Consider the following 14,388-nt stretch of genomic DNA (forward strand, 5'->3'; position numbering starts at 1 on the left):
CAGTTTCGCAATCATTTGGGCTATTTCGGTGACTTTGGTTTTCCTATAGATCCCCTCATTTCTCATTGGATCTCGCAGAGAAAATCCGAGCATAGCCTTCTCCACTGCCCTCTGAGCGACTATGAGCTTTCACATCAGGCCCATAGTTAGCTACTACGTCTGTCGACAATGACATTAAAATTTTAACTCGGCATAAATCAATGCATTTACAGTTGCTACATTCATACCATACCCTGTGCCTAAACTAGCGACATTGTGGAAGCTTTTTGAACTGTTACTTACATCATAAGATGGACACTTTTTCAAATTTTCTCCCACATGAGATGATTCTCCTTACCTCTACCTCTCATTATTACTGTAGGAAAATGAAATTAAGGTGGGTCACCATTCTAATTTGTTGATAGTAATTACATCTTTCAAAAAAGACGTCAAGAACATCTGGTGTTGCAAGAGCATAGGTGACAGTAATCTTCCGAATCTCATGTTGTTTGTTGTGTAACATTTTCTAATTCACAAACATCGATTCATGAATAAGTTGTCTCTGGCATGTTTTACTAGCCGCATAAAGAAGTTTAAAATAACTTAAAGGGATCTTACAAGATAATTTGTGGGCTATTTGAGGTTATTTTAAAGTGGAGATACTTCTACAGATTTTCTTCAAAAGTTTTAGAATGTTCTGGTGTAACTGGGTATTGTCCCACATACTTCTATAGCCTATCTGAGTATGGTTGCATAAAAGCCATACCAATTTTTTCTTAATTAGTATAACATTTGAATCAATTAACTGAAAATCATTCCACGTAAAGTCTTACACTCTGTCTTCTTCTATTGACCTAAGTCAGAATGAGAAATAACACTCTTTAGCAGCTGTTTTAAGTTAGCGGACCATTATGAATACGTGGGTTAGATTACGGACTCAGTATAGGTATTTCATGGGCTAATGAATAAAAATCAAAGTAATATAAAAATATTCTTATTATTTAATAGTGAAATACAATACTATACTTAAACACTACATTATAAATGTTTATTTATCACAATATTTTATAAATTAGATTTTTTGTCATTTAGTAGAGTTCTACGATCTACTAGTAGGTACCTACATTTTGTACAGTAAAATTTGTTGAGTCTCAAAAAATAGCTAATTATAAATCGTTATAGTAACTATTCTAAACCTGGGTCTATAATTTAATGAATTCGGCAAAAAACCTAAAAACTTTGACTCGGAGTGACCGGTTAATTATTTATATTCTATTATCTGGTACTCTGTAGTAGAATGTCCCTTACAATAGAAACTGCCAATGTGTGTTAAATCATTTTATTTAAAATATACCAATGCAGGCTGAGGTATGTTTTAAATGTGTTTTTGTATGCCTTTTATTTAAATTTTAACTGTGATTCCTATGGAAGTAAGGGCGGCGGTGATCACTTTCCATCAGACAGTAGGTACGTTCGTTTGCCACTGATATCATAAAAATGTATATAAATCATGTCTTATTCATATTCTTATCAATCAAACTAAGCTCTACTTCTGGATCAACATTCTTAACACCTTTGAAACTATTTTCAATATCTTGCAACGTTCTATCTTTAGTCTCGGGTAACATTGCGTACATCACTAATAGGCATACAGTCAAAGTTGCTGAATAGACAAGGAATGCTCCTTGTACACCAATCAAAGAATATAGATGGGGCGCTGTCTTCATTGATATAACAAATGATGGAGTCAGAAATGAAGTAGATAATGTTGAACCCAAACTTCTATATGCCAATGGAAACACTTCACCACAAATAACCCAATTTAGAGGAACTAAACCTAAGCAAAAAGATAAAGTATACAATATCATTAAAAGCATTGGTAAAGTATCCAATAACCAGCCTTCTGTTATAATACTTGCGTTCCTTAAATACATAAACACAGAAACTGCTGTTAAAGACAGTACAGTCATAAAACCACTGGTAAATAATATAGTTCTACGTTTGAAACTTTTTAGTAAAAATATAGCTAGGAATGCACAAATTGTTCTTAAAAAGTCTATCACAGTAAACTGCCAGGCCACATCGTTAAGACTATCCTTATTTAATACTGCTTGAAGAATAAGATTGCCATAAGCTGGAATCATATGAGCGCCACCGAATTCAAAGACAATGAGCATACATATAGCTACAATTGATGGCTTATAAAACTCTCTCTTCTTAAATATATTGAGCACAGATTTGAGTGTTTTTATCACAGTTCTAACATAGCCTTTCCAGGTGGATTTCTGCACACTATCTGATTCAGTCTTCATTTGTTTGATTTGGATCTCCCTTTCTTGGGCTTGAATCATTTTATTGAGCTCTTCATTCTGTGTCACACCTTCACCACGTACCCACCTAAATGCTTTCTTCGCTTCTTCAAATCTTCCTTTTGATACTAGCCAAGATGGAGACTCCGGTGATAGGCTGATAATAATCATGGATATGATTGGAAACATTGAACATACGACCGCTGTCATCTTCCAAGTCAATTGAGCTCCCCATAGGTGTGAAAGCAAGATCCCCATACCTAATGATATTGCAAATGTACCAAGAAAAGCTCCTCTGTATTTTGGTTCAGTATATTCGGCGACAAGAATCGCTGCTAAAGGCGTTCTCAGTCCTAGGGCAAGACCGTGAAGTAATCTGGCGAATAAGAACATCGGCACGGTGTTTCCAACTATGAAAATAATCCAGCCAAGAAGGGCTGGTATTGTTGATATAAAATGAGATTTCTGCCGGCCAAATCTTGTCATTAATATTGGTGAAATAAAGTTACCGACGATTCCCATCACTCCTACTACCGAAGCTGAAAAAGAAAACACATATTTAAGTAAATTTTGTGATCATATAATTACTCGTGCATAGTAAGCGCTAATAATAAATAATATAATAAAGCGCTAGGCCCTCTGACCAACCATTGAAGGCCCATGGCCATGAAGAGGGCCACTCTTAGAGTTTTCCTGGGAGATTGAATCAGATTTGATGAGTATTGACGAAGGAGAGCAAAAGTCACCGATATAGCCTGAATGATTGCGAAACATAAGTGGCTGTGGGCAGGGCATATAGCTCGACGTACAGGTGGCTGTTGAAGCAATGCAACCACGTAAACCAACCACTCGAAGACGCATGGCTGGTAATCTCCAAGGTCCACCTTGATCTGGTTAAGATCGCTGGAATAGGTTAGATGATGGCAGCGCAGGACCCACCGTCGTGGAGATCTTTGGGGAAGGCCTTTGTACAAAAATGGACGTCCTTCGGCAGAAGTTATACCTGCTGGTTTAAACAAAAGCATGAGATATTAAAACACGTATTCACAACGTACTAGGACAATCTTTAAAAAGAGCAATCTTAATCTAGGCAAATGTGTAATAAATAACAAAATACGGACTGAATCGCTACCATGTTAGTGAGAATGTAAGTTTGTTTACATGCGGTATTTGTGCATTGTAATTTGAAATCAAAATGCCAATCAATATCCACCTCTCCGCTTAAAAAAAACACTCGCATTCAATTTTTGACATTTGGCACGTAAAATTTTCTAATATAATATATTTTTTGCTATTTAAAACTAGATTCTCTGCACTAAGCCAGTGCACAATGTCAGATAGACCATTGTTTATTTTGTCATACATAATTTGGTTTCTTTTCACTATGAAAATGAGTGAAGTCTCATCAGTATACAATACTAACTTGTGTTTTTTCCTGCAAGGATCTACCAAAGATCATTTATGGAAATAAGTTAGAGGCACGGTCCAATAATAAATCCTTGTGGTACCCCATACTATGTACTGAGAGGACTCCCAGGAATTCATTATATTTTTGAAAATAAAAATTAAATTAACATACTTATCGTATTAGAGGCTTAGGTTCGAAGTTGCTGTTTTGGCGTACAGCCGTACTGGCTCTATTTTTTTTATTACAGTAAAACATCTTTGGTACGAGATTTCAGAGTAAAACTTTATTCACATGGAGGACTTATAAATGCACAGCTTTGGAATATTTGACCTTCAATTGATTTTTCATTCGACTCTAAAAGAAAAGTTGGATACATTGAAAATTAGGTTATTTTTTTTAAATTCCTGCGTGGAACTAACGCAGTAAAAACAGCTGGCAATTAGTGTGGTGTTAAAGGATATGACTAAGAAAAGAACATTCCGTTTTTGGTTAAATCACTTCCGTAGAGAAAACTTTTTTTTTTCCAAAATAAGGGACGAGACGAGCAGGACCTTCAGCTGATGGTAATTGATACGCCCTACCCATTACAATGCAGTGCCACTCAAGATTCTTGAAAAACCCAAAAATTCTGAGCGGCACTACAATTGCGCTCGTCACCTAGACATAAGATTACAAGTCTCATTTGCTAAGTAATTTCACTAGCTACGGCGCCCTTCAGACCGAAACACAGTAATGTTTACACGTTACTGCTTCACTACCATATACCATAATCTAGCCGGCATCCTGTGCAAAGGAGCCTCCCACTGTTAAAAAACTTACCGTAGTGTCCTAATTACACATTTGCGTTACATATTTATTATGCCCACCTATCCATGACGTATCGTGGTCAGTAAGCGTGACGGGGCCACCATCGGTCTTGAGCTGGGCGAAGAGCACTGCGGGGAACCCATGAGCACAGCCATGACCCATAATGTTCAATGCTGCTCCGGATACCACAAACGCCTGAAAATTTAATGAAGTATTTTATAGTCAAGAGGCACAACAATTGTAATGCATCAGAGGCAGTCGATACACATCAGTAGTGGAATCGCACTCAGACTTTCCCTCGATCGATGCTTAATAATTCATACTAAACCTACGAGGAAAAGAAAAATAAATTATTTGTTTTGACAAAAAAAATGGATATATAAAATTCAAATGACGACTTGAACTGAACGCAGAGAGCTATTGGAAATAAATTTGACAGACCTTAAAAAAAAACATTAAGGCGGTCATATATTTGTGTCCCTGTCCACAAATTTGGACATCATCATTAACATCTGGATGTGTGGCGTTCATCTTAAAAGCGGTTTTCCAGGAACTTTCTTTCACGTTTTTTTATACCAATAAGGGACGAGACGACAGGACGTTCAGCTATTGGTAAACGATATGCATTGTACATTACAAAGTGCCGCTCTTGAAAAACTCAAAAATTCTGAGCGGCACTACAAATACGCTCGTTACTTTAACACATACGATGTTAATCATTTGCCCATTACTTTCAGTAGCTACGGCACCCTTCAAACCGAAACACAGTAATGCTTACACATTACTGCTTCACGACAGAAATAGGCGCCGTTGTGGTACCCATAATCTAGCCGGCATCCTGTGCAAAGGCGCTTCCCACTGGTAATCCCCTCGCCCTCAGTCGCCTCTTACGACACCTTTGACCCATGGACTTCCTTACCCTATTTATGCCCCGGGGAAGCACAGAGCGTACAACAAAAGTGAAATAACTGCGCGGTGTTGCCATGACGCGTATCGTCCTGGCACCTTAACAGGAAAGCGGGTACACCTTCCATAAGAGTTGACAACACTCCTGTGATTCCTCTGTTAATTGAACAGATTGAAGTCAGCAGCGATCACTTAAAATCAGGTGACAGGTTCCATAAAAAAATAAACTTGATACAAAAGCTTGATTTGTAAAGTTTGAAGGAACCGGAAACATCAAATTATATTCATTAAAATGTTTAAATTGTTAAATCATTTTATAATAAAATAAACTTACTATGGTGCCCGCGACGTCGTCCACGTAGATAAAGGGTTTTTAAAAATAATAAGCAAGTTTGGAACTGAAGATTATCTCATGTCCTATTCTAGTTCCGGTACCCGTTCCCAATATATTATATGAATCTTATTTCGAGGAAGATTGCTATGGCAAACTAAACTAAGTAAATTTCAGTTTTTCACAAATCCCGCGGGAAACATGAATTTTTCCGGGATATAATGTCTATGCTCTTTCCCAAGCTCTAGGCTATCGCTGTACCAAATTTCATGAAAATAGGTTCAGTAGCTCCGACGTAAAAGCGTAACAAACAAACTTACATTCACATTTATAATATTACTAGCTGACCCGACAGACATTGTTCTGTTTATAATAAATAAAATAATGTTTTTATATGAATTTGTCAATAATATATCATAACATCAAAAATTACTTCGTAAAATATGCACTCTGCTGTCGTAATGAAATTGTTTTACAGCAGAACTGTCAAACCGTGCGTCAATAAATTCTCTTATAGAAATTATGTATGGACACATCAAAGGAAAAACCAATTTGTTGTTTTTATTTAATTTGGCAGCATTTTCCTATTTATTCAGCTTGTAAACCTTCCCTGGACTTCCACAATTAATTTAAGACCAAAGTTAGCCAAATTGGTCCAGCCATTCTCGAGTTTTAGCGAGACTAACGAACAGCAATTTATTTATATATATATAGACTAGTGGACCCAACAGACGTTGTCTTGTACACACGTCTTAAATTTGAAAAATCTCTCCAGCCGTTAGGAGGAGTTCACTAACATACACATGAGCAGGAGAATTATATTATATGGACGTAATTGAGACTCTAAACCAATCTCAAATTCACTGAAACAAACAAAAAGTCATCAAAATCGGTCCAGCCGTTTAGGAAGTAGTTTAATTGGGAATCTAAACCATTCTTGAATCCACCCGAAGACACACATCAATCTCAAATTCACTGGAACACACAAAAATCTCATCAAAATCGGTCCAGCCGTTCAGGAGGTAGTTCAATTGTGAATCTAAACCATTCTCGAATCCACCAGAAGACACACAGAAAGTTTCAATAAAATCGGTCCAGCCGTCTAGGAGGAGTTCAGTGACATACACACGCACACAAGAATTATATTTATAAAGATTAGTAGGGATTTTCAAATGATGATGGATATAAATACTGATAGACGAACAGACGAGTCATGCTAGTAGAAATACGGAAGCTTAAAATATAAAAATTCTCACCTGCTTGATAAACGGCTTCATTGTTCGTGACTACATGAAGACCAGGAATCTGTAATAATCAATTCATTTTCGTTAATGAAAATTGAAAATTGTTACTGTAAAATACAATATGGTGAGCATTTTTTTTTATGGAATAGGAGGACAAACGAGCGTACGGGTCACCTGTTGTTAAGTGATCACCGCCGCCCACATTCTCTTGCAACACCAGAGGAATCACAGGAGCGTTGCCGGCCTTTAAGGAAGGTGTACGCGCTTTTTTTGAAGGTACCCACGTCGTATCGTCCCGGAAACACCGCACAAGGAAGTTCATTCGTTTTGTACTGATTGTCTTGTTTTAAATAATTCTGTTGTATTATTTATCTTCCAGTGAGAGCTCCACTGTTTTTCTATTTTGTATTTAATATTTAATTTATTAAGTTTCATTACACCAAACACAGCGGAGGTACAAAGCAACGTACTTATAAATGACAGAGATTGGAAATTGTGGACACTACGTTCTTCTTGGGTATCACGTTTATCTACCGTGAAAAGCTACAGAGGGGTCCACATATTGCCCAACTGGCAGATAGACTCAGCTCTGTGGCATATGCCGATAGAAAGATTGGAGAATGAAACGAATGTTGCGACCGCTAGATTAGTGTACTTCAGTTATTTTCACAGTATCATGACGTACGGTATTTTACTGTGGGGTCATGCTGCTGACATTGATATAGTGTTTGCTCTGCAAAAGAAGCCTTTTCGTGCTATATATCAGCCTAGTTATAGACAGTCGCTCTTAAAGAAAAATTTAAAGAAATGAATATGATAACTGTTCATTGTACATTTGATATATGTTCACAAAAATCGTCACCTTTTTGCTCTTAATAATGACTTTCATTATTACAACTCTTGAAATAAGAGATGACTTGTAACTAATTCTAGTAGGCTTCATAAGATACACAATAGCTTTGAAGATAAAATGTTTACAATTTTATAATAAAGTCCCAGCCACTGTTCAGGCATTATCCATAAATCAATTTAAATGTTTTATTAAAAAATGTCTCTGTCGTAAATCCTACTACTCCACAGCTGAATATCTAAGTGATCCAACAGCCTGGGACTAGATTATGAATATTTAATAGCAATAGCAATGACAGTACAATATTGTATATTTCATTAAAAAGAGCGCAAAAAAGAATGCTGGGAGAGTTTCTTGCGCCGCTTCTCTCTCAGAGCGCCATTTGTTTCTGAAGCGCTAGTACTATATAGTATAATTAAAATTACATCATAATCCTTACTATTTCATATCTAATTTCTTTTCTTATAAAGTGAACTATAGTTTCTCTAACTTATTGACTAGACTAAATAGGTCTTAAGCTTAAATTGTCATGAGGGTCAAAGATTTCAATGACTCAGCCTCGAACAGCCAGCTCTTGTAATTGCATAATAAAACTTAATAAGTGGCGTCTGTCTGTTGATAGTTTTAACCACAATATAACTTTGTTTAACTTGAAGTTATTTACTATTAATTCGTTAGGATGCTTTTCATATACAGATAGTAATTTTGCTTTTTTATGGAGAAGGAGGACAAACGAGCGTACGAAACACCTGATGTTAAGTGATCACCGCCTACATTTTCTTACAACACCAGAGAAATCACAGGAGCGTTGCCGGCCTTTAAGGAAGGTGTACGCGCTTTTTTTGAAGGTACCCGTGTCGAATCGTCCCGGAAACACCGTACAAGGAAGCTCATTCTACAGCTTTGTAGTACGTGGCAGAAAGCTACTTTAAAACCGCACCGTGGAGGACCGCCACACATACTGATGGTGGGGATGATATCCTAAGTTGTGGCGTGTTGTGCGAAGGTGGAATTCGCTGATAGACAATTCGACTTATAAGGGGGCAAAAACATTTGTAAGAATTAAAGATGAGAATCTAGAATTGGCTAGAAGATCTTTCTTGAGGATAAAGTTTATTGAGGAGTTGTCGAACAGACTTGGTTTTGCAGCATATGTGAAAAAAATTAGTCATCTAACTGTAAAATACCTGATCTATCTAATATTTAGTAATTTAAACGTTTAGATATGATATTTATCTAGTGTGTGTTGCGAATTTCATAATATACAAGAACATCCAACCAAGAAATTGTCTTAAATTTCGCATCGCCAATGGAAAATTTCTAGTGGAAGGCTCTTTTGCACAGGATGCCTGCTAGATTATGGATACCACAACGGCGCCTATTTCTGCCGTGAAGAAGTAATGTATAAACATTACTGTGTTTCGGCATGAAGGGCGCCATAGCTAGTGAAATCACTGGGAAAATGAGACTTAGCACATCTTATGGCTCAAAGTGACGATCACAATTGTAGTGCCGCTCAGAATTTTTGGGTTTTCAAGAATCCTGAGCAGCACTGCATTGTAACGGGCAGGGCGTATCAATTACCATCAGCTGAACATTTTGTTCGTTTCGTCCCTTATTTTTATTTAAAAAAAATTCGTGTTCGGAGATACTTAAAATGTTACAGAATTAGTTCCAATGTATAAATCAAGAAACCCGTGTCCGATGCTTCATCGATTTTATCTTCGTTAAGGAATATGGGACTTCAAATAATAGTTTAAGAAAACTTAAAATATACACTAAAAAGCACAAAATTCTCTATGGTATTCTAAAATTTCCTAATATAAGATAAATCGGTTAAAGATGATGGTAGAAATTTAAAATGTATAGTTTAAATTTAAAATTTCTACCCAGCAAACGTTGTATTGCCGATATTAAAATCGCGATACAAAAGTAACTGTTCATCGAAGATGGGTGAAAATTTGAAGTTGTGTGTATTTAATGCTGACTCATAATCAAAAAAATTTAAAAAATGTCAAAAAAATTAAAATAAAAATTTCGTGTGGACCACCCTTAACATTTAGGGGGATGAAAAATAGATGTTGTCCGATTCTCAGACCTAGCCAATATGCACTCAAAATTCCATGAGAATCGGTCAAGCCGTTTCGGAGGAGTTCAAAGTTTAACACCATGACACGAGAATTTTATTTATTAGATAATTTCCTGCCTATATAGATGAAAATTATATAAATGAACAAAACCTTATTTTGCAAATTAAAAATGGAATAATTTTAGCATATTAACATATTGTCATCGGTCCTCGATAAATCTACGAGGTTTGAACGAAATCTGGCCGTTTAAAGTGGGTCAAAATCGCGCCCAAATGAGTCGGTTACAAACAAACATACATACAGATGAAGCTAATAAAAAGCGTGTAAAAACACTCAAATTTCATTGATTTCATCTTTGTTGATGGATCAGACTATATGTACCTATTTCATGATCTCAGTCGCTCACTAAGAATGCATTGTAATTTATGTTCACAGAAAGTTGAAGCAACGCTTTGTGGAGAGAATTTTAATAGAATAGCAGAATATAGCTCTGCCGAGAATTACTGTTACCATTATTTACAGTCCATTATTTACAGTATGCATGATAATCTATTTTATATTTAGCATTAAGTATTTTCTAATAAAGTTGTCCTTTCGGGCTTAATATGGTATTTTTTTATTGGAATAGGGATCAAAAGCGCGTGCATCTCACTTGATCAGTGGGATTTACCAGTTGGAGGCTCCTTTGAACAGGATGCCGCCTAGATCATGGGTACCACAACGGCGCCTATTTCTACCGTGAAGGAGTAATGTGTAAGCATTACTGTGTTTCGGTCTGAAGGGCGCCGTAGCTAATAAAATTACTGGGCAAATGAGACCTAACATCTTATGTCTCAAAGTGACGAGCGCAGTTGTAGTGCCGCTCAGAAGTTTTGGTGTTTTTCAAGAATCCTGAGCGGCATTGCATTGTAATGGACAGGGCGTATCAATTACCATCAGCTGGACGTCCTGCTCGTCTCGTCCCTTATTTTCATAAAAAAAAGATCACACCTGTGATCACATAAGAACTAAAAAAATAATAAATAAATAGAAATTTAATAATGTATAATATATGTAAAGATACAACAAGTCACAAGTGTAGATATTTTTACAAAACACAAACAAATTAATTTGTATTAATACAATCAAAAAGTATGTACGTTTCCCTTTATAGTTAATTGATGTAAGAATTATGTTTCTGTACGAGAAGAAGAAGAACTAAGAATTGATATGGATGAAGAGCGGTGTCTTACAATACAAGCATTAATTATTGTTTAGAATTGAAAGAGCGACATCTCAAGTCAATTTCCTAATATGCAAATATTGGGGTTGAGCAGGTTATCAACTGTAAAGTATATGGAGTGGATGGAGTTATAACTAGAGAGTTGAACAAGACATTCCTAAATGTACGATCCATGCGTCACTCGAACGGTTGGCTCAGTTGGTAAGAGCGCTCGCACGGAACGCGAGAGGTTGAGGAACCTCTCGCGTTCCGTGCGAGCGCTCGAGCCCGAACCCTCGTTCGGGTCCCGCATCGTCCATAAATTTTGGTTACATATTTAATTTGTATAATTAATCCCAGAAGTGAGAAATATCAATTTAAAATAAAAAAATAATAATATTATGTTCACTTGCTTTTTTTTCATAAAAACGAGAACAATATGAAAATTATAATTACTTATTTAAGTTTATGTTGTTTTATATATAAATGTTGTATTGTATAAAATGAATGAATGAAGATGAAGGGTAGGGCGTGAGATAATAATAATATTATTTATTTTAGAAAAATAAAGTAATGTTGCAATGTCCAAGAAACGGTCTAACTCTAAAAATTATTTATATGTCAAAACAACGTTTGCCGGGTCAGCTAGTATATATATATAAAACCCCTGCTAATATTATAAATGTAAGTTTGTTCGTTACGCTGGCACTCCAAAACCACTGAACAGATTTTCATGAAATTTATAACAGAGATAAACAAGAACTTGGGAAAAGACATAGGCTACTCTTTAATCGCGATTAAAAAGCTTCGCGGGGTTGAAATTGTCGGTGGATGTTTGTATGACAGTTTGTCACTATCGATGATAACACCATGAAAATTTGTATTTTGTGGAACTTCATCTATATATATAAAAATGAATTGCTGTTCGTTAGTCTCGCTAAAACTTGAGAACGGCTGGACCGACTTGGAAAATTTAGGTCCTGAATTATTTGTGGAAGTCCAGAGAAGGTTTAAAAGGTGAATAAATAGGAAAATGCTCGGAATTAAATAAAAACAACAAATTTGTTTTTCCTTTGATATGTCCATACACAATTTCTATGAGATAATTTATTGACGCACGGTCTGACAGTTCTACTGTGAAACAATTTCATTACGACAGCAGGGTGCATATTTTACGAAGTAATTTTGGATGTTATGATATATTATTGACAAATTCATATAAAAACATTATTTTATTTATTATATACAGAACAACGTCTGTCGGGTCAGCTAGTAAGAAATAAATTAATATTAGTTCTAGAGTTCTTAAGATATAGACCGATGTGGAAATGAAAAAGGGGGATAAAAGTTATATTTAATCGTTGGTAGCTTATAAAAATGTATTAACCACAGCAGTTTGCTGTGTACCATTTGCAAAGTGAGTATATTAAAAAATAAAAAACGCTGCTCAAATTAACTATTCCACGCGCACGAAGTCGCGGGAAAAAGCTAGTACAAAATATAATCGATTGAACTAAGCCTAATAAAGTCAAGTCCCTACAAAGACCTTCACAGCGATTCCCACCTTTGAGCTCTGACATAAATTATATAAGGCTGTATCTAATGAGGACATCGTTCTATTGTGTTGCTCACGCGAACTGCGTTTTGCATTATTTACAACCGTTATTAGATAATTGGGTCCGCACGAACATTATTGGGTAGGCTTTCCGTCTTGGTCAGGAAACTATGTCACTATGGTATAAGAGGATCTGCGCTCGATCTCATAATTAAATAATTTAAATAATTCAGAGGGTCGATGTGAATGGCATGAATGGCTCTCGATATGGGAGTAGCACAAGGGTCAATTCTTGGACCCTTCCTCTTCCTTATTTATATAAATGATCTACCTAACCTTGTAGAAAAAAAACACAAGGTGGTATTGTTTGCGGATGACACTTCACTCATATTCAATGTGAAAAGAAGCCAAGTTTTATATGAAGAAGTAAACAATGCTCTATCTGACATCGTTTACTGGTTTAGCGCCAATAACTTATTGTTAAATATTCATAAAACTATATATATTCAATTTACCGCGCCAAATGTCAAAAATTTAGATGCGAATATTTTATTAAACGGAGAGGTGGTAAAACCAGTGGAATCTGCTGTATTTCTTGGCATTACTATTGATTCCAAATTGCAAATATTGAAGGACTGGCGAATAGGCTTAGTTCTGCAGCATAATATGCGGTTATAAAAATTATACAGTTAACTGACATAGATACGGCACGACTAGTATACTTTAATTATTTTCATAGTATTATGTCCCATGGTATATTGTTATGGGGCAGTGCGGCCGATATTTATACCATCTTTCTGCTGCAGAAGAGGGCTATTCACGTTATTTATAACCTAGATCCCAAATAATTATTTAGAGAAAAATTTAAAGAAATAAACATTTTGACTGTTGCATCTCGATATATTCTTGATAATGTTCTATTATGTTCAAGAATTTGCTAGAAACGAGGAATAAACATAAACTGGTTATGCCTACTACTCGGATGAGTCGAATTAGTTAGCCTTTTATTGGGCAATCATATACAATATGATCCCAGAAAATGTACAAAACAAATGTGTTACGAAATTTACAAGAATTGTTAAAAAACGTTTGTGTGGTAAAGGTTATTATAACATAAATGATTTTCTTAATGAAACCCCAGACTGGGAATTGAGCAGACATCCTCAGGCTCTTTAATTATAAATGTTTATTGTACGATATAACATTGTAAAGCACATTTTTATAAAAAAAAGCCCGCTGAGGTTCGCCTGTTCTTCTCAGGTCTGAGGCACCCTATTTCGAATGGGTGGTAGTTTTTGACGTTCAATAAGTGATTTACAATCCTATTTTGAATAAAAATATTGGAATTTGAATTTAAAAGACGACTTAGGACTTGCAGCCTATAAGAGACGTACTGGTCATTTCTTAACTGATAAATTAAAAAAGTATACGGTGGTGAAATCGAAACAACTACTGAAGCGGTACGCAAAGGGAGGTCACAGAAATTTTTTGTTTTTATTTTTACAATTGAGCAACATTTTAACAAACAAAATGACTATATCCATAAAAAAGGTCCTTAGGGAAGCTTCCCAATTAGTCGACAGAGTCCAACGTGGGCACTATCTGACTTCAGTGACAGTTTGGTGGGGTATTAACTATGAAGGAAACCTTTGATACCTTTTATGAAAAAGGTATCAAAACATCGGCACAAGTGTATCAAGATACCAAT

At 35.8% G+C, this 14,388-nt stretch overlaps 1 protein-coding gene across 3 annotated transcripts in view; it reads right to left on the reverse strand.

Moving 5' to 3' along the window:
• Positions 1–957: 957 nt before the first annotated feature.
• LOC126974779 (facilitated trehalose transporter Tret1-like) overlaps positions 958–14,388 on the reverse strand; it is a 38,942-nt gene continuing 25,511 nt past the window's right edge. For all 3 annotated transcript variants that reach the window (XM_050822455.1, XM_050822457.1, XM_050822456.1), the window contains exons 2-4: positions 6,997–7,045; positions 4,563–4,698; positions 958–2,827 (exon numbers count right to left, since the gene is read on the reverse strand). In XM_050822455.1, the coding sequence (XP_050678412.1) occupies positions 1,488–2,827; positions 4,563–4,698; positions 6,997–7,017 (1,497 nt within the window). In that variant the 5' untranslated portion in view covers positions 7,018–7,045 and the 3' untranslated portion in view covers positions 958–1,487. The remainder of the gene's footprint in view (positions 2,828–4,562; positions 4,699–6,996; positions 7,046–14,388) is intronic.

This window comes from Leptidea sinapis, chromosome 33 (assembly GCF_905404315.1).
Source record: "Leptidea sinapis chromosome 33, ilLepSina1.1, whole genome shotgun sequence".
Taxonomy (NCBI): Eukaryota; Metazoa; Arthropoda; class Insecta; order Lepidoptera; family Pieridae; genus Leptidea; species Leptidea sinapis.